Here is a 19416-nt window from a genome sequence, read left to right on the forward strand (position 1 = left end):
TTTGCCGAGATATTTATCTCACCCAGCATGGGTATATGTAAAATGACACCCCAAAACACATTGCCCAACTTCTCCTGAGTACAGCGATACCACATGTGTGACACTTTTTTGCAGCCTAGGTGGGCAAAGGGGCCCACATTCTAAAGAGCACCTTTAGGATTTCATAGGCCATTTTTTACACAAGTGACCCCATTTTGGAAAGAAGACACCCTAAGGTATTTCATTATGGGCATAGTGAGTTCATGGAAGTTTTTATTTTTTGTCACAAGTTAGTGGAATATGAGACTTTGTAAGGAAAAAAAATAAATAAAAATAATTCATTATTTTCCGCTAACTTGTGACAAAAAATAAAAAGTTCTATGAACTCACTATGCCCATCAGCGAATACCTTAGGGTGTCTACTTTCCGAAATGGGGTCATTTGTGGGGGTTTTCTACTGTCTGGGCATTGTAGAACCTCAGGAAACATGACAGGTGCTCAGAAAGTCAGAGCTGCTTCAAAAAGCGGAAATTCACATTTTTGTACCATAGTTTGTAAACGCTATAACTTTTACCCAAACATTTTTTTTTTATCAAAGACATGTAGAACAATACATTTAGAGAAAAATTTATATATAGATGTCGTTTAAAAAATAAATAAAAATTTACAACTGAAAGTTAAAAATTTCATTTTTTTTGCAAAAATGTTGGTAAATTTCAATTAATAACAAAAAAAGTAAAAATGTCAGCAGCAATGAAATACCACCAAATGAAAGCTCTATTAGTGAGAAGAAAAGGAGGTAAAATTCATTTGGGTGGTAAGTTGCATGACCGAGCAATAAACAGTGAAAGTAGTTTAGTGCAGAATTGTAAAAAGTGGTCTGGTCATTAAGGGTGTTTAAGCTAGGGGAGCTGAGGTGGTTAAAGGGATTCTGTCACCTCGTTTTAGGTTATAGAGCTGCGGACATGCACGGCTAGATCGCCGCTAGTATGTCCGCAAAATACCTGTCCTATAGGGCTGTGTGCTTTTATTTTGTTTAAAAAAATGATTTTAGAGATATGTAAATTAGTCTTGTAGGTGTCATAGGGGCTATACGAACCTTCCTGGTGCCCAGCCACGCCCACCTGTGAAGGAGCCCAGCACCGCCTATGTCACCTATGTCATCCGAATCTCCTCTTTTCATCAACGATAGATTGCCGTAATCTCGCGATGCGCGAGCTCGGGCATGCGCAGTGCCGGTATAGTATTCCTTCCCTCTGCTGGCATCAGCCTCAGGGAAAGAACTACGCATCGCGAGATTACGGCAATCTATCATTGATGAAAGGAGGAGATTCGGAGGACATAGGCGGTGCTGGGCTTTGAATGCATATATTGTACATACTTTTCAGTAGAATAACATTTCTGTATTAAAAATCATTTTTTAATTGGTCTTGTATAATATTCTTTAATTCTCTGGGTTTTCATTAGCTTTAAGCCATAATCATCAACATTAAAATAAATTCTTGATCTAGATCCCTCTGTGTGTAATGAATCTATATATGAGTTTCACTTCTATGAGAGTTACAAGAATAGATGAGTAAGAGTACATGCTGGCACTTGTAGTTTCACAGCAGCTGGAGTGCGGAAGGTTGCTGACCCCGCACTAATAGGTTGTAAATTCAGCTTTGTATTTCATTGTATCTATACCTGTCCTATGCTTATTAGATTACAGTTACTGTCCTGTCGCCTGTACCTTAAAGCGAGTCTGTCAGCAGTTTTGACCATGCTAAGCTGGTGATGGCACTAGGTAGTGGCTGGGGAAAGCAGTACAAACATACTTTTTGTGGAGCTTTTCTCTGAGGAGTAGTTACACTATAAAGCTTAATTCTGAAGTGCTATCTACACCGAGCTGCTTTGAGCCCTCCCCTATGAGTGACAGTTGTCGCATCTATCCAGGAGACCACCACTAAAGAGTGGGGCTGTGATGCAGCTCAATGCAAGAGTCCTGCCCGGGCACCTGAGAAAACAGAATTTGGAAGAATAAAACTTCATATTCACACTATTCCTGATGAGAAAAGCTCCACAACATATGTCTGTACTGCTCTCCTTAGCCCATACCTAGAACTGTCAGCAGTTTAGCATGGTCAAAAGTGCTGACAGACACACTTTAAAGGGCTTCTGTCACCCCACTAAAGTCATTTTTTTGGGGGGAGCTAGTTAAATTCCTTATACTGCGATATATGAAAATATAATGGTCTTACTTACTTTCCTTCAGCAGTTTCTTCTAAAAACAAACTTTTATAATATGTAAATTAGGTCTCTACCAGCAAGTAGGGCGTCTACTTGCTGGTAGCCGCCGCAAAAAAAACGCCCCCTCTTTCTGTTAATTGACAGGGCCAGCTGCAATCTCCTCCTCCGGCCGGCCCTGTCAGCATTTCAAAAATCTCGCGCCTGTGTTGATTCGGCGCAGGCGCTCTGAGATGAGGAGGCTCGCCTCCTCAGCACTCCATCAGTGCGCCTGCGCCGATGACGTCTTCTCTTTCGGTGAGGTCATCGGCGCAGGCGCACTGAGGGAGTCAATCAACAGGAAGAGGGGGCTGTTTTTTGCGGTGGCTACCAGCAAGTAGACGCCCTACTTGCTGGTAGAGACCTAATTTACATATTATAAAAGTTCGTTTTTAGAAGAAACTGCTGAAGGAAAGTAAGTAAGACCATTATATTTTCATATATCGCAGTATAAGGAATTTAACTAGCCCCCCCAAAAAAAATAAAAAATGACTTTAGTGGGGTGACAGAAGCCCTTTAAACACATTTTCTACCTCCAGTCCTATCTACCCAATGATCTCTTACCTTGCACCAGCGAGACCATCCCCTTGGCACCGCCCACTAGCATCCATTGCTTCAGTCTGGCACTCTACACATACAACTTGTTCTCCTGTCAACTGTCTGCCCCAGTTTTGCAGCAAACAGGCAGGTCCCACATGTTTCAGTCTGAAGTAGACACAATAACTGAGAGAATAAAAAAAATACATATATCGCATTACACACGTTGTTTATGTACCAGCATAACATAGTAACATAGTTTATAAGGCTGAAAAAAGACATTTGTCCATTCAGTTCAGCCTGTTATCCTGCAAGCTGATCCAGAGGAAGGCAACGATAAAAATTAATATGCATTTATTGTGATTAGCCAAAATGTGTATGTAAATAACATGACATTTTTTCATGTAGTCTAAGGCCTCATGCACACGACCGTTGTGCCGTTTTCCGTTTTTTTCGCGGACCCATTGACTTTCAATGGGTCCATGGAAAAATCGGAAAATGCACCGTTTTGCAGCCGAGACCGTGATCCGTGTATCCTGTCAGTCAAAAAAATATGACCTGTCCTATTTTTTTGACGGACAACGGTTCACGGACCCATTCAAGTCAATGGGTCCGTGAAAGAACACGGATGCACACAAGATTGGCATCTGTGGCCGTAGGTTACTTTCATACAGATGGTGTGAACTGGCCCTACTTATGATAGTGCTCTGTGGCTAGCGTAGTCAGCGGGCACTGTGATTAAACACTGTGGCTTGCAATGTGATGAGACACTGTGGTTGCCAGGTGGCATTGAGACTGGCATAGTGAGAGGGAATTATGGCTGCTAATGTGATGAGGCAATCTGGCTAGCAAAGTCAGGGGGCACTGTGGCTGTAAATTTGATGAGGAATCATGGCTGGTATAGTATGGGGGCATTATGGCTTCTAATGTGTTGAGGCAGTGTGGCTGGCAAATCACGGCGCACTGTGGCAGGAGATGTGATGAGGCACTGAGGCTGGCATAGACTTCCGATCGGAGTCCCAGTTTAATCGCTGGGGCTCCGATCGGAACTCTGCTGCCACCAATGATCGGGGGGGGGAGGGGAGGCCGCACACTGCCACCAATGTTATTAATGCAATAGAGGGAGGGAGGGGGGGGGCCGGGGGAGGCCGCACACTGGCCACCAATGATATTCAAACTGGGGAGGGGGGGGGGGGGGGGGGTCTGCCCCCTGCTGCCTGGCAGCCCCTGATCTTTTACAGGGGGCTATGAAACGCACAATTAACCCCTTCAGGTGCGGCACCTGAGGGGTTAATTGTGCTGATTACGGCTCCCTGTAAGAGATCGGGTGCTGCCAGGCAGCAGGGGGCAGTCATGTACATAGTTTGTAGTATATTCTAACTAGAAGCGTCCCCATCACCATGGGAACGCCTCTGTGTTAGAATATACTGTCGGATATGAGTTTTCACAATGTAAGGCCTAGTTCACACGAACGTTTTTTTTGCGGGTGTACGGGCCGTTTTTTTGTGTTCCGTATACGGTCCGTATACGGAACCATTCATTTCAATGGTTCCGCAAAAAAAACAGAATGTGTTCCGTATGCCTTCCGTTTCCGTTTTTTCCGTTCCGTTGAAAGATAGAGCTTGTCCTATATTTGGCCGTAAATCACGGGTCGTGGCTCCATTCATTTCAATGGATCCGCAAAAAAAACGGAACACATACGGAAATGCATCCGTATGTCTTCCGTTTCCGTTCCGTTTTTTCTGAACCATCTATTGAAAATGTTATGGCCAGCCCAATTTTTCCTATGTAATTACTGTAAACTGTACATGGCATACGGAAAAACGGAACGGAACAACGGAACGGAAACGGAAACACAACGGAACTCAAAAACGGAACAACGGATCCGTGAAAAACGGACCGCAAAAAACTATAAAAGCCATACGATCGTGTGAACTAGGCCTAACTCATATCCAACAGTATATTCTAACATAGAGGCCTTCCCATGGTGATGGGGACGCTTCAAGTTAAAATATACCATCGGATTGGAGAAAACTCTGATCCGATGGTATAAAAGAGACTCCAGACTTTACATTGAAAGTCAATGGGGACGGATCAGTTTGCAATTGCACCATATTGTGTCAACGTCAAACGGATCCGTCCCCATTGACTTGCATTGTAATTCAGGACGGATCCATTTGGCTCTGCACGGCCAGGCGGACACCAAAACGACTTTTTTTCCATGTCCGTGGATCCTCCAAAAATCAAGGAAGACCCACGGACGAAAAAACGGTCACGGATCACGGACCCCGTTTTTGCAGACTGTAAAAAAAAAAACGGTTGTGTGCATGAGGCCTAAGGGTGATATAAGACCTTTAACCACTTACAGACCCGGTCAGTTACCCTCCTTCCTGACCAAACCTAATTTTGCGAATCTGACATGTGTCACTTTATGTGGTAATAACTTTAAAACACTTTTTACTTATCCAAGATATTCTGAGATTGTTTTCTAGTGATGACACATTGTACTTCATATGTTTTTTTATTTATTTTTTATTGTATTTAATCCAGTAAAGTACAAAAAGAGCAGTAGTAATACATGTAACAATTACATAATAAAAACATCAGGCATCAACCAACTGGGATAAATCGACTCTCCTTCCTCTGAATGACAAGAATGTGATTTCAGAGGCAAAATTAAAGATTCTTAGTCCCCAGGACAGTTTCAAATACTTAGGCCTGGAAATATCTAAGGACCCTAATAAATTTGTAGTATTGAACATTAAACCATTACTTGATAAGATGAAGGAGAGGATTAAAAGTCTGGAATAAACTACCAATAAACAAAGCAGAAAGAATTGGACTAATTAAAATGATACTGCTACCTCAGCTGCTCTAGGTCATTAGAAACAGTCCCATTTATTTAGGGGAATCGGTTTTTCAGGACATAGAGAAATTATTCAATGTATTAATTTGGTCAAACAAAAGGGTATGGAAAAAGATATATTGGCTCACAAGATCTTACGAACAAGGAGGATTAGAGGTCCCAGATATCAGATTGTACTATATGGTAGCTAATATTGCAACAATGATGAACTGGACACAGGTGGACTTTCCGAGCCATTTGGTATATAAGAGTGAGGGTGCCCTACCGGATATATTCACATTACTTGAATCAGGACAACTGGAAAGTATGCACCTATATAAAATCCCATTGGTAAAATTATTGGTGAGGGTATGGAGTAAAGTCAAAAAGTCACTGAATTTAGAGGGGCAGATTAAAGTCACACCATTATGGTATAATAGGAGGTTGGGTAATGCTACCTTCCTGAAAGAGGCCAAATATTGGACTGATAAGGGTTTATGGCTTATTTCACAATATTTTCAAAATGAAACATTGAAGGATAGGGACACATTATTAATGAATGTAGGGGAAGATAAACAAAGTTATTTTAGATATATTCAGCTGGTGGATATTGTCAAAACGGTTATAAAAAAAAAGGAAGATTTAGTGACAAAACCACATGAGGTGATTAATTATATAGTAGGTTGGAAAGGAAAGCACAAATTGGTGTCAAGCTTGTATAAAAAAAGATACGAGAAACTAGAAGTGAGGGATTTATTTGTAACAGTAAATCAAAATGGGAGAATGATACAGGGATAATAACAGATGATCAGTGGGAAAAATTTGGGTGTTTTAAACCTTACCTGAGGAACCCCTCTCATAGGGTAACTCAGTTTATGATATTACACCGTTTATATATATAACACCAAAATGGCTCAAGAAAGTTTCAGCTAAAACGCCCGGACTATGTCCTAGAAGTATGAATGATAAAGCGGACATTATCCATATGTGGTGGAGGTGCCCAAAGATTCAACCATTTTGGTGCAGTCTGATTGAATTAATCGGGGATATTTTTAAAATCCAATGGACGCCTTCTGTATGTATTTTGGGTGAAACTTCCCATGAGCTATCAAAGGAGAATGAAATAATGTTATACAAATCATGTTTTATAGCTCGTTTAGCAAGAAGATGGATGCGCCCCGAGGTACCAACAATAAAAGAATGGGAAAACCTGATGAACTCTAATTGTATAATAGAAAGATTAGGATACATTAAGAGTAACATAGGTTATAGACATGAGAAAATTTGGGCTCAGTGGTCAAAATATATAAATAGATAGATATAGATTAATATATTTATTTATTGTTAGTTTTTTTGTCCTCCCCCTCCCCCCCTTCCCGGCGGCTATAGGGTGGGGGGATATGGGTTTGGGAAGGGTGGGAGGGAGGAAATAAGGATTAAAGGTAATATAAGTAATGTGCTATTTACTGTAATGTATTGGATAGGTCCGGTATCTCCATGTCGGGGGCGTTTTAGTGGCAGGGAAACGAATACCCTGCTACTTTTATTGGTGCAATTGTATTAAGCACTCTTGGTTGATGCCTAAAGTTTTTATTACGTACTTCATATGTTAGTGGTAAATTTGCGTCAATATGTCTTACCTTTATTTATAAAAAAAAATCCCAAATTTTCTAACAATTTGAAAAAATTCGCTATTTTATCAATTTGAATCTCTCTGTTTTTAAGGGCTCATGCAAATGAACATTTTTTTTCTGTGTCCGTTCTGTTTTTATCGTGGCCCATATGTGGAACCATTCACTTCCCTAGGGCTGCAAAAAAAAACTGAATGTGCGATTCCGTGTCTGTATGACCACATGATCGTTTCGTTTTTTCGTTCCGGAAAAAAATAGAACATGTCCTATTATTGTTCCGTTATGCAAAATCCGGAATGCACACGGACAGTATCAATGATTTGCGGATCCGCAATTTGAGGTCTGCAAAACATCTGATGGTTGTGTGCAAAAGCCCCAAGACAGATAGTGTTATAAAATAGTTATTCACTATCATTCAACATATGTCTACTTTATATTTATGAATCAATTTGTAAATTACATTTTATTGTTTTAGGACGTTAGAAGGCTTAGAATTTTAGAAGCAATTTTTAACATTTTCAAGAAAATTTCCAAAATCAATTTTTTTAAGAGCCAATTCAGTTTTGAAGTCACTTTGAGGTGCTTACATAATAGAAATCACCCATAAATTACCCCATTTTAGAAACCTCTTAATTTATTTAAATCAGATTTTACAAACTTTATTAACCTTTTAGGTATTCCACAGAAGTTAAAGCAAAATGGAAGTGAAATTTAAAAATGTCACTTTTTTTTGCAGATTTCCCATTTTAATCAATTTCTTCCAGTTAGGGCTCCTGGAAGCATATTTTTCTTCCGCATCCAATCTGCAGTTTGTGTGGGTTGGATGCAGACCAATTTATTTCAGTCGGGCCACAAAAGATGCGGACAGTACTCCATATGTCCATTCCGTGGCACCCGTAAAAAGATAGAACATGTCCTATTCTTGTCCGTTTTACAGACAAAGGACGGTTCTATAGAGGTCAGGACGTTTCGTTCCCCAAATTGTGTACGGAATGCTGTTATCTGTGTTTTGTGGGTCCGCAATTTGCGGACCAGGCTATGGACGTGTGCAAGAGCCCTAACATAGCAAGGGTTAACAAACCTAAATATTTATTACCCTGATTCTGAAGTTTACAGAAACACCCAATATGTGGTTGTAAACTGCAGGGCTCAGAAGGCCAAGCAGCGCAATATGGTTTTTGGAGGGCAGATTTTTGCTGGAATGGTCATTCGGTTCTAAGTTGCATTTGAAGAGACCCTGAGATAGCCTTACAGTTGAAACCCCCCAAAAGTGAACATTTTGGAAACTACACCATCCAAGGAATTTTTAAGGGGTCTATTGAGCACTTTGACACAACAAGCGTTTCCTAGAATTTATAACACTTGGGTTTGAAGTGAATCCAGCAACTCGTCTTCTTAAAAACATCATGCTTTATTGGTCACACACTAGCTGAGCTTCAGGCTGCCCGTGTTGCAAAACAGTCTTTATCTCTAGCTACTTGGCCTATTATTACCTGATAATGGTGGGGAGCAAGAAGAAAGGCAAGACAGGTCTTGCTATCCTCAGGAGAACCGGAGGTACTTAGTATTCAACACTTTTTTCAGCCTGGCTCATAGACTGCAGGCGGAGAAGGGGTGAGTAAGATGGCGCCATCAGCTCACACGGGCCCAGTATTTATAGCAGAGGCCCCACACAGTCGCCCTGGCGCACCACTGGCGGATGCATTAGAACTGAACTCCTCTGGCCTGGAGGATGAGGATTCCTGGAGTTGGAAGGAGCATCTGAAAGCTATCCCCACTAAGAAGGAGATAGAATCTTCATAAGCAGGTTAAAAGCAGTGCGTGCATAAAAGAGAAAGGGAGGCAGTTGAGAACCTGCACTACCTTGGCCAGAGAGTGGAGGAAGTTGAGGAGATATTTTCACAGCTCGAGACCCACTCTAGCGCTATAGCAGACCAAACCGCACAAATATCTTCAGTGGTGGCACATTTAGATGATCTTGGGAATCTGCATTGCTGAAACAACCTCCGGATACTGGAGTATCCCTGAAACTATTCAGCCTGCAGAACTGGAGCTAGCTGCACTGAAGTTGTTTAAACCCTTGCTTGGTGAGTCGACTAAGGACCCTATACTCAGACTGCATCCATAGGTCTCTTGACTTAAGTCTACAGATCCAGCTAGAGATAGATATATATCTCTATATCAAATTCACTTTAATACAGAAAAGGAGGTCATTACGAATGCAGTGAGGGAGCAAGATGAGTTAAAGCTTAATGAAAGCTCTATCTCTATAATGGTGGATCTCTCCAGACATTCTCTTCAACTCAGCAGAGCACTCAGACCCCTACTTTTAACTCTCCGAGAAAAAGGGATTTCCTATCGGTGGGGTTTCTCTGAGAGATCTCCTTAATTTCTTTGGGGCTTTCGAGCCTCCAATGATTTACCTGACGGATTGGCCAAAACCCACTCTCCCTCAATGCCTCACACCTTGAGATTGGTTATTCTTAGATTTTGGAAATCTACCACTTCTCCCTCTAGAGTAAATTGGGCTGAGGAACTAAATAGAATCATTCAATTGGAAGATATAGTTGCACCAGAGAAAGTGAGTTGTTCCTAATTCCTTTCCATGTGACATCTAGGATCCCCTCAATTTCACATTTGGCTTGAAGGAGGCCCAACTGCTCAAGAGCAAGGAACCCATGACCACTAACACTTTAAGCAATGCATCTTCTCTTTACTGATCGAGTAAACAGACGACCCTTCCCTAGTGTGTCTTGTCCTACATCTTTTTATTTGTGTCTAAACTTTCAATATAGTTTATTTGGTGCAATTGTTTGGCCAGATAATTTGACCACGGTATATCTGACATGTCCTGTTGGCAATTGTATTGCACTTTTGGTGAGGAAAAGTTAATAAAACTTGATTTAATCTAGAAGTCCATAGGTCCATACGTGTTCAGCTACGTGTTTTGGACGATTACATGTCATCTTTCATGCCACGATGAAGGACGACATGTGATCGTCCAAAATGCGTAGATGAACATGTATGCACCTACTGGGTTTTAAGGTGACCAATAAAGCATGATGTTTTTAAGATGATGAGTTGCTGGATTCACTTCAAACAGTTTTTATTGACATTTTGGGGTATATTTGGCTTTCTGATCGATTGTTAACAAATTTTTTGGGAGGCGGGGTAGGCAAAAATTTAAATTCTGTCAGTGTTTTTTATGTTTTATGGGGTTCATCATGTGATATGTATGATATGATAACTTTATTCTGCAGGTTGATACGATCATGGCTATACCAAACTTCTGTCGTTTTTTTTCATGTTTTACTACTTTGCATAACAAAATCACTTTTTATTTAAAATCTGTTATTGTTTACTAACATCCATAACATTTTTTGTTTTCTACCAAAGTAAAAGTGTGAGGGCTTATCTTTTGAAGGACAGACTTTACGTTTTATCAGTAGATTATGTAATATTTTTATAGAACTGGTAGTTACAGACATGGCGATAAATATATATATATATTTTTCAATTGTTAAATGACTTTATTAGGGGAAAGGGCGTTTTTTTTTTTTTTTTTTTTGTTTACACCTGGAGCTTTTATTTTCATAAAACACATTTTTTTTCTTTATTTCGCGCTTAGTGCGCCCCCACCCATTAGGTCATACATAAAAAATTTTTTACTGACGATTATGTCAGCCCAGGTTACAGGGGGAATACATCCCCCAGAGAGGCACCCTCACTGCAGAGCTGATCTAGGAAGACATGGCAGCTCCTGGCCCCGGAAATCACATGATCAATGGGGTCGAAACATGAAGCGGCACAGCACTTTCTCAGCTGTATACACAGCACTCGTTCATTGTTGTGTATACAGTGATCTACAAGTCAGGGGTGCTCTGCTGTCACTGCTCCCTGCTCAGCATCTGCACGATTAGAGTGCAGCTGCGATTTCTGAATGGATGTTCCAAAACGTCCGTCAGAGATAAGTCCCGACTGCCTGGAAGTTTATAGTCAATGAGCGGTCGGGAACTGGTTAAAAGGACATCTGTCAGCAGATTTGTACCTATGAAACAGGCTGATCTGCTGCATATGTGCTTGGCAGCTGAAGACATCTGTGTTGGTCCCATGTTCATATGTGCCCGCATTGCTGAGAAAAATTAGGTTTTCATATATGCAAATTAGTCTCTAGAAGCAACGGGGGAGGTGCTCTTTCTGCAACTGCTGCACCCTCTCCACGTTGACAGGGCCAGGTGTCATGACGTTTTCACTGCCTGGTCCTGTAAATCAAAGTGGTGAGGCCGCAGCAGTTGCAGAGAGAGCTGAGCCTCTAGGTGTAACAGCCTCCTAGGGGCTCATCTGCATATATTAAGACTTCATTTTTCTCAGCAATGCGGGCACATATGAACATGGGACTAACACAGATGCCTTCAGCGGCCAAGCGCACATGGAACAGGTTAAGCCAGTTTCATAGGTACATATTGTATCTGCTGACAGATGCCTTTGCAAATGTAGCTGTGCAGCACTACTAAAAAATACAATTAGAAAAGCACTCATTGAGTTAATTGAAAAACAAAATGCCTTGTTCTTCCAGTCTGCTGTCAGTGTATAATTACCGGTGTTATTGCAGAGTACGGAGTGATAGGTATTGGGAGACACGGGGAGACACGGATGTCTTACTAAGGCTACTTTCACACTTGCGTTCGGAGCAGATCCGTCTGGTATCTGCACAGACGGATCCGCTCCTATAATGCAAACGATGGTATCCGTTCAGAACGGATCCGTCTGCATTATATTTCAGAAAAAAAGTCCAATTTGTATTCAGACGGATCCGTCCAGACTTTACATTGAAAGTCAATGGGGGACGGATCCGTTTTAAAATTGCACCATATTGTGTCAACGTCAAATGGATCTGTCCCCATTGACTTACATTGTAAGTCTGGACGGATCCGTTTGGCTCCGCACGGCCAGGCAGACACGAAAAAGCTGCAAACTGCGTTCAGGTGTCCGCCTGCTGAGCGGAGCGGAGGCTGAACGCTGCCAGACTGATGCATTCTGAGCGGATCCGCATCCACTCAGAATGCATTGGGGCCGTACGGATCCGTTCGGGGCCGCTTGTGAGAGCCCTCCAACGGAACTCACAAGCGGAACCCCGAACGCAAATGTGAAAGTAGCCCAACATGAATAGTGCTCATTTCTTCTCTCTCTGGAGAATAGCAGTTCAACATGGAAAGTGCTATGCCTGCAGCGGAGGTGTAGAAAAACATTAAGGCGTGTATCAGCTGAAAATAAAGCTGTTTGGAGAAAGAACAATGCCACCCCTGCTGTGTGCTGTAAGCTTGGCACAGCCACCTGATACTGAGTGCACAAGAGTCTGGCCTGTGGTTATAGGTCACACGGTCTCATATATGCCAAGATTTTGTCAAATCTACAAAACCAGGCAAAAGGGGTTTTATTTTATATGCTTATATTGCTCCAATCAAATATATTGCAAGCACTATACAGAGGGTGTTAATATTCACAGCCGCTTATATAATGTATGCTGAAGTAATCAAATGGAAAAAATAAAATAAAAATTAAATTAGATATGCATTAACCCTTTCAAGACCGGGTGATTTAGTGTTTTCATTTTTTACTCTCAGCCCTCCCAAAGCCATAACTTTTTTATTTTTTCATTCACATAGCCATATGAGGGCTTGTTTTTTGCAGGACAAGATGCACTTTCTAATGGCCCGATTTACAGTTACATAGAATATGATAGGAAGCGGGGGGGGAAATTTCAAAAGGGGGTGAAAAACACCATGCCATGTTTTATGGGGGTTTTTTGTACTCCATTTCCTACATGGTAAAACTGACCTGTTACTTTTATTCTCCAGGTCACGATTATTACAACGATACCACATATGTATAGTTTTTCTTGTGTTTTTCTTTTTCTTAGTTCTTTTTTGAGAGAAGTGAAGTGACAAAGAAAACGCCAAATCGGCCATTTCTTCTTTTGCTGTATGAGATATATATTGTTATATTTTAATAGCATGGGCAATGCCCATAATGTAAATTTCTTAAATTATTAATTTATTATTTTAATTTTGGGGAAAGGGGGGTGATTTGAATTTTAATATTTTTTTTATATTAAAAATAAATAAATGGGAACCAAAAGTGTGTGTATTGGGCTATGTGGCAGATATTGGGAAAGAGGGGACAGACAGAATTGTAGCGAGTAGACTATTGTATGTGGCAAGAAAGTTGATTGCCTTACATTGGATTCAGTCAAGCCCTCCAGTTATTGAGGAATTTAGAAGGAAAGTAAACACGATGTTAGCGTATGAGAAAATGGTGTTTAAGAAGAGAGGATGTTCGCAAAAGTTTGAAAAATTATGGGGGCGTTGGAGGTCTAGAGCTGAATAAAAAAGGTGAAGTCCATTGAGTGCTGAAGTGGGAGTTGGGGGGGTGGGTTGGGTGAGAAGGGTATGTTGTGGTTACACTGTCATTGTATGGTTGCCTGCTGTATCATAATCATCAGTGGTATTAATTTATATGTCAAAATATGGGACATGATACGCTTATATTTATAACAATGTTACATTGTTGTATTTTATTACAATAAAAATGATCTGATTTAAAAAATAAAAATAAAAAATTTAACTTTTTTTTTTTATAGTTCATCCAGTGTAGAGATGAGAGAATTTCATATTTTGAAATTAGTTTACGATTCGTTTTACTGGTAAAAGCAGAATTGCGTTATGGATAACGTTACCGCGGACCATAAACGCAATTCTATAATGAAATGTCTTTAGAGGGATCAGTCCCGTTTCCATTATGCAGGGGAGTCCTCTCCTGCATAACGGAAACGGGACGGATCAGTTATGCAGCCCATAGACTTTTATTATGACGGAAAGAATAACGGAATGCCTCTGAAGGCATTCCGTTATGCATTCCGTCATAGATTTGCATTTATGGTCCATGATAACAGAATCCATAACGCAATTCTGCTTTTACCAATAAACGAATCGCAAATGAATTTCATAAGCGGAAATTCACTCATCTCTAATAATAAGCAATCATTAGATTGCTTTTATATATGACAATTGTCTGTGACAATTACACTAATGGGGGTTATTTATCAAACTGGTGTAAAGTAGAACTAGCTTCCACCTTTCATTTTCCAAAGGGCCTGTCAAAAATGGTTGCTATGGGCAATTAAGCCAGTTCTACTTTACCCCAGTTTGATAAATGAACCTATTCCTATGGAGCCCTGCCACAGGCAGCCTCTTCATAGGAACTGGAATACGGCAGCCCTGTACCACTCCTGAGTACAAGGGCTGCCGCACACTGCATCTGGCTCCCCCCGATCCTTGCCAGGGGGAGCCAGAGCATGCACGGGAGTGCGCGTTCCCGGTCTTTAACTTTCCAGATGCTGTGGTCACATTTGACCACAGCATCTGAGGGGTTAAATGTATGCGATCAACATCATCTTATTAAAAGAGCAGGCTCACGAGAGGGAACCATTTTTAAATGCCCGACTACCGACATAAAGTTACGCAGCGTGGTCGTGAAGGGGTTAAATTGGTATGTAAGAAGCAAGTCTTAAATTTTATATAGGAAACTGTAATTTATATATTTAAAAAGAGCCTTTTATTCATTGTTGGCTCTGTTGGGAAGACTCCTATGCTGCCCTATAAAGCCATGAGAATGTTTGGTGGGAGACATGAGTTTTATATGAATAAACCTATTTATTTGACTTTTTTCATATATCAGTTTTCTATATAGGGAAAACTCAATATTTGGGAATATTCAGAGAATAAGGAATCATCATTTACTTGGCAATTTATATGCAACTTTTTACATTTCAAACCAATCTATTCATAAAAAGTATTCATATTATTGAAATGTTTGTAATGGAAAAAAAAAGTTACATAATACACACCGATATATACTGGAAGACTTTTGGAATTTGGAGTTGGAAAGCTATTCTTGCACCAAACATCGAATCTGAGGACTCCCTTTTGACGTGCCGCTGCAAGAATAGCAGCCCTGTCTCTGTAGTTTAAGATAGGTCTCTGTATGGAGACCTCCCCCAGTACAAAATTAAAATGTATGTGCTGTGGGGAGGAAAAATGTGTTAAGTCCGAAATTGCGCAAGACTTCAGGGAATAACTTCGGGCTTAGATTCTACAACTTTAAAAACATTTTAAAACAGGAATCCGAAGTTGGATCTTCAGCATACCTCTACTTTGCTACCCAGCTTTCCAAAGCTGCTGAAAGGCAAAACTGCCCAATTATGCAGTGAAGAGTTAAGGATGTTATTGTGTACAAACTAGGTTTAAAGGCTTGGCTGGGTAAAAAAAAATGTTTTTCTTAATGTACTTGAAATGCGAGAGAAGAGTCTTCCCTTTCTGCCAGATTTTGTTACCTTTCCTTCTGCCCGTTAGACTTTTCTTTATTAACAAGTCATCTCTGGCAGGAAGATGAAAGGATTAACGTAGTGGGCATTCTCAGCTACCTTGTGGCTTAGCTCGTTACCAGGACTCACAGTAACAATGTAGAACACAAGAGCTGACCTCTCACATTTTACTAAGGCTCTCCTATGGTTTTCAACTATTAAAGTAACTTCCATATAAACTGAGATCTACTAAGATTAGTATACATCTAAATAGACAGAGCTCATAAGTAGTCATTTAAAAATGCAAGTAGTGACTCCTTTCATGATGTAATGTAAGTGGTCAATATGAGTTTTAGGAGTGCCGCTGTATTGTCTATTTATGTCATTTTGTACGTAAACAGACAATAGATGGATTGAATGTGACAAGCAGCGTATTTTTCACTCCTATCAATATATCCACATCCCAAAACTAATACCCTCTCTACATCTACAGTTTCCAACACTAAGGCAAAATACACCCAAATATTGAAGGTATATTGCATTAATGTATCCTCCTTACCTTGAGGTCCTTAAAGAAATCAGGGTGTGGGGCCTTCTCCAAGGACCTCTAGAATCCCTTTTGAAAGAGCTTGGCAATATCTTAGCCACCTCTGTAACAAGTAAAACACGGGTGAGTTTCTAGGATTTCTTGAAAAAAAGAATAAAAATTGCCAAAAGCTCATATTTAATACAATATACAAGAATTAAATGTAACCTTTAGAGGAAGGACAGGTGTAGTCTTCGCCATAGCAGCCACGGCGCTGTCTAAGATCTGGACAGGGGTTTCCTCCACTACGCGGAGGTACTTTGACTTGTCGCAATCTTTCTTTGCTCCCAACTCCACAGAGAGAACTGCATTCACTCCATGGCCCCCACGGCCCAACTACACAGTGTGTGACTGCAAGGGAAAGAAAATGGACATTATTCTGGAAATGGGCAAGAAAAGGATAAAAAAAATAATAATTTGCTTTATTTTGATAATTATAAGAAAAGAAAATATTTTCACTGGGCTTACAGCTTGAGCACCCAGGCAGTCCTTACAGTATAACACATGGCATGTATTTAAATGGTATTTGAGTGACGGCCTGGATACAAAGCACTTTACACAGTCACATAGGATAATACTGATGCCAGAAATGAACCATCCCATAAATATGGAAACATCAATATACCAGAATGCTTGGTCATTAACAAAAGCATGACCAAATTCTAGCCTTCTGATGATTAGTTCCAGTGACCTTCTCACTGGAATACCTCTTCTCCTTCAGTGCAGGAACAAGTACTGAGGTGGAGTTTTTGACATAATGTCAGGGTGACACAGCGGGTGCACGATAGAGGCGGCAGGATGTTATGTTTGCAGTCCATGTTTCTGTATCAGATCCGGCTGGACACTCTTTCTCACACGGGTCCTGTCTGCATATTTACATATGCTTCGGCGCCTCCCTCAGCGGTTTATTTTGGCCTGAAACCAACACTTCACTACAACATAGACAGCTTCCCACTGTACATAAGATGGTCTAGTGACATACCAAAGCTTCCCAGTGCAGATGGCACCAACTGATATTATAAAGCATAATACTGGTTGAACTTACTGTAGTTTTAGACAACGATAGAATGCTTTGTCAAATTTTTTTTTTCCTATGGCAGCATATCCAAAATATGTCTCATGGACCACATTACATGTTGTACAGATCTGTAAATTGCCCACAGAAATGTAACAATTTTGTACGAAGGCACACAAAAGGTGTTCCTCCGGGCTTTTAATATTAATGACCTACCCTCAAAATGGGTCATCAATATCAGATTGGTGGGGTCCGACACCCGGCAGCTGTATGAAGGAAAGCTCGCACAGTGTGCACATGAGAGACAGTGCGTAACTTCCCTTCATACAGCTGATCGTGGGGGGGGGGCGCGGATAGTCGATCTGATATTGATGACATAGCCTTAGGATAGGTCATCAACATTAAAAAGCCTGGAGGTCTGTAGCGCTGCCCTAGACTGCCCATTAGTGCCGGAAGCACAAAACGTGATGCAGGATTCCCTGGAACTTCTACACATTAGATGCAGTCTTTACATTTCATATATGCAATTCCCTAAGGCTGTATATATTTGTACATTTCCAATAGTCTGCACAAGCTTTCCAACTCAAACAAGAAGTGTGATTTCTCGCTCTCTAACTATATGGCTATATCTTAAAGGGCTTCTGTCACCCCCCAAAAGTAATATTTTTTTTTTAGGCCAATTAAAATCCTTATACTGCGATTCACCTCATTCAGTGCAGGCGCTCTGAGAGAAGGACGCTCGCTTCCTCAGCACTCCCTCAGTGCGCCTGCACCGATGACGTCACCTCTAAACCCGAAAGAGAAGACGTCATCGGCGCCGAATGAGGTGCAGGCGCGGGATTTGAATTGCAGACAGGGCCAGTCGGAGGAGGAGAGCGCTCGCTGGCCCTGTCAATCAGCAGGAGGAGGGGACGTTTTTTTTAAAGGAGGATGCGGCGGCTACCTACTTTCTGGTAGAGGGGTAATTTGCATATTATAAAAGTGCCGTTTTTAAAGAAACTAGCCAACAGAAAAGGGTAAGAGCCCTATATATTGAAAAAAAAATATCGCAGTATAAGGATTTTAATTAGCCTAAAAATAAAAAATAAAGACTTTTGGGGGGTGACAGAAGCCCTTTAACTCTGTAGTATTCTCAGTGGTTATACAGTCTCTGGCCAGAGGGTCCTTTCTGTCCTTTGGGTATGATGGACTACCTGAACCTTGTTTGTTCCCACCACATGCAAAGAAGGCTGTGGCCACCACGTGCGTTTATCTTTCTCTGATGAATGCTCTGCAATCTTCACTAAATGTTCTATAAGATCCAATATCTCTTTCCTCCAAGGGCTGGCACAAATACTGTCACTTTAGCTTTTATAATCTTCAAGTGAATTGCATCTCCCTGATGGACTCTGTTCCAAACTGCTTTTCAGCTGTGCACTTGTCAACAGACAACACTAGACTGACTTTTAATTCCTCCTAGAGAGCAAGGGGTGGTGCCAGCCCTGCCTAGTCACTAGCCACTAGTCCTGTTCTAAACTTCTTCCCTTTAAGGATAAGGCCTCATGCACACGACCGTTGTGTGCATCCGTGACCGTTGTGCCGTTTTCCGTTTTTTTTCGCAGACCTTTCAATGGGTCAGTGGGAAAAAAAAATAATAATAAAAAAAATATCGGAAAATGCACCGTTTGGGAGCCGCATCCGTGATCCGCGTTTCCTGGCCGTGAAAAAATAGGACCTGTCCAATTTTTTTCACGGCCAATGGTTCACGGACCCATTCAAGTCAATGGTTCCGTGAAAAAACAAGATTGTCATCCGCGTCCGTAATCCATTTTTTCCTATCATTTCAATGGCAAACTTGATTTTTTTTTTTTCATTTTTCATGTCCGTGGATCCTTTCAGTGTAGCAGAAATTTTTGTACCCTTCCTCAGACCTGCACCTCCACACAATCATGTCTCTGAGCTCTACAGGCAGTTCATTCCTCCCTAATGGCTTGGTTTTTGCTCTGACACGCACTGTCAGCTGTAAGATCTTATATATACACAAGGGTGTGTCTTTCCAGATCATGTCCATTCAACTGAATTCACCACAAGTGGACTCCAATCAAGGTGTAGAAACATCTCAAAAATTATCAAAAGAAATGGGAGGCCCCAAGAGCTAAATTACAATTGTAAAGGGTCTGAATACTTCTGTCCATGCAAAATTTTGGCTTTTCCTTT

The 19416-nt window shown here is 41.0% G+C and overlaps 1 protein-coding gene across 1 annotated transcript in view; it reads right to left on the minus strand.

Annotated features, from left to right (window-relative positions):
• Positions 1-19416, minus strand: part of LOC122934392 (somatomedin-B and thrombospondin type-1 domain-containing protein-like) — a 57315-nt gene that overhangs the window by 13692 nt on the left and 24207 nt on the right. Inside the window, exons 2-4 of the mRNA XM_044289822.1 lie at positions 16374-16556; positions 16179-16269; positions 2809-2967 (exon numbers count right to left, since the gene is read on the minus strand). Coding sequence (XP_044145757.1) covers positions 2809-2967; positions 16179-16269; positions 16374-16556 — 433 coding nt within the window. The remainder of the gene's footprint in view (positions 1-2808; positions 2968-16178; positions 16270-16373; positions 16557-19416) is intronic.

The sequence above is a fragment of the Bufo gargarizans genome, chromosome 1 (genome assembly GCF_014858855.1).
Source record: "Bufo gargarizans isolate SCDJY-AF-19 chromosome 1, ASM1485885v1, whole genome shotgun sequence".
Classification (NCBI taxonomy): domain Eukaryota; kingdom Metazoa; phylum Chordata; class Amphibia; order Anura; family Bufonidae; genus Bufo; species Bufo gargarizans.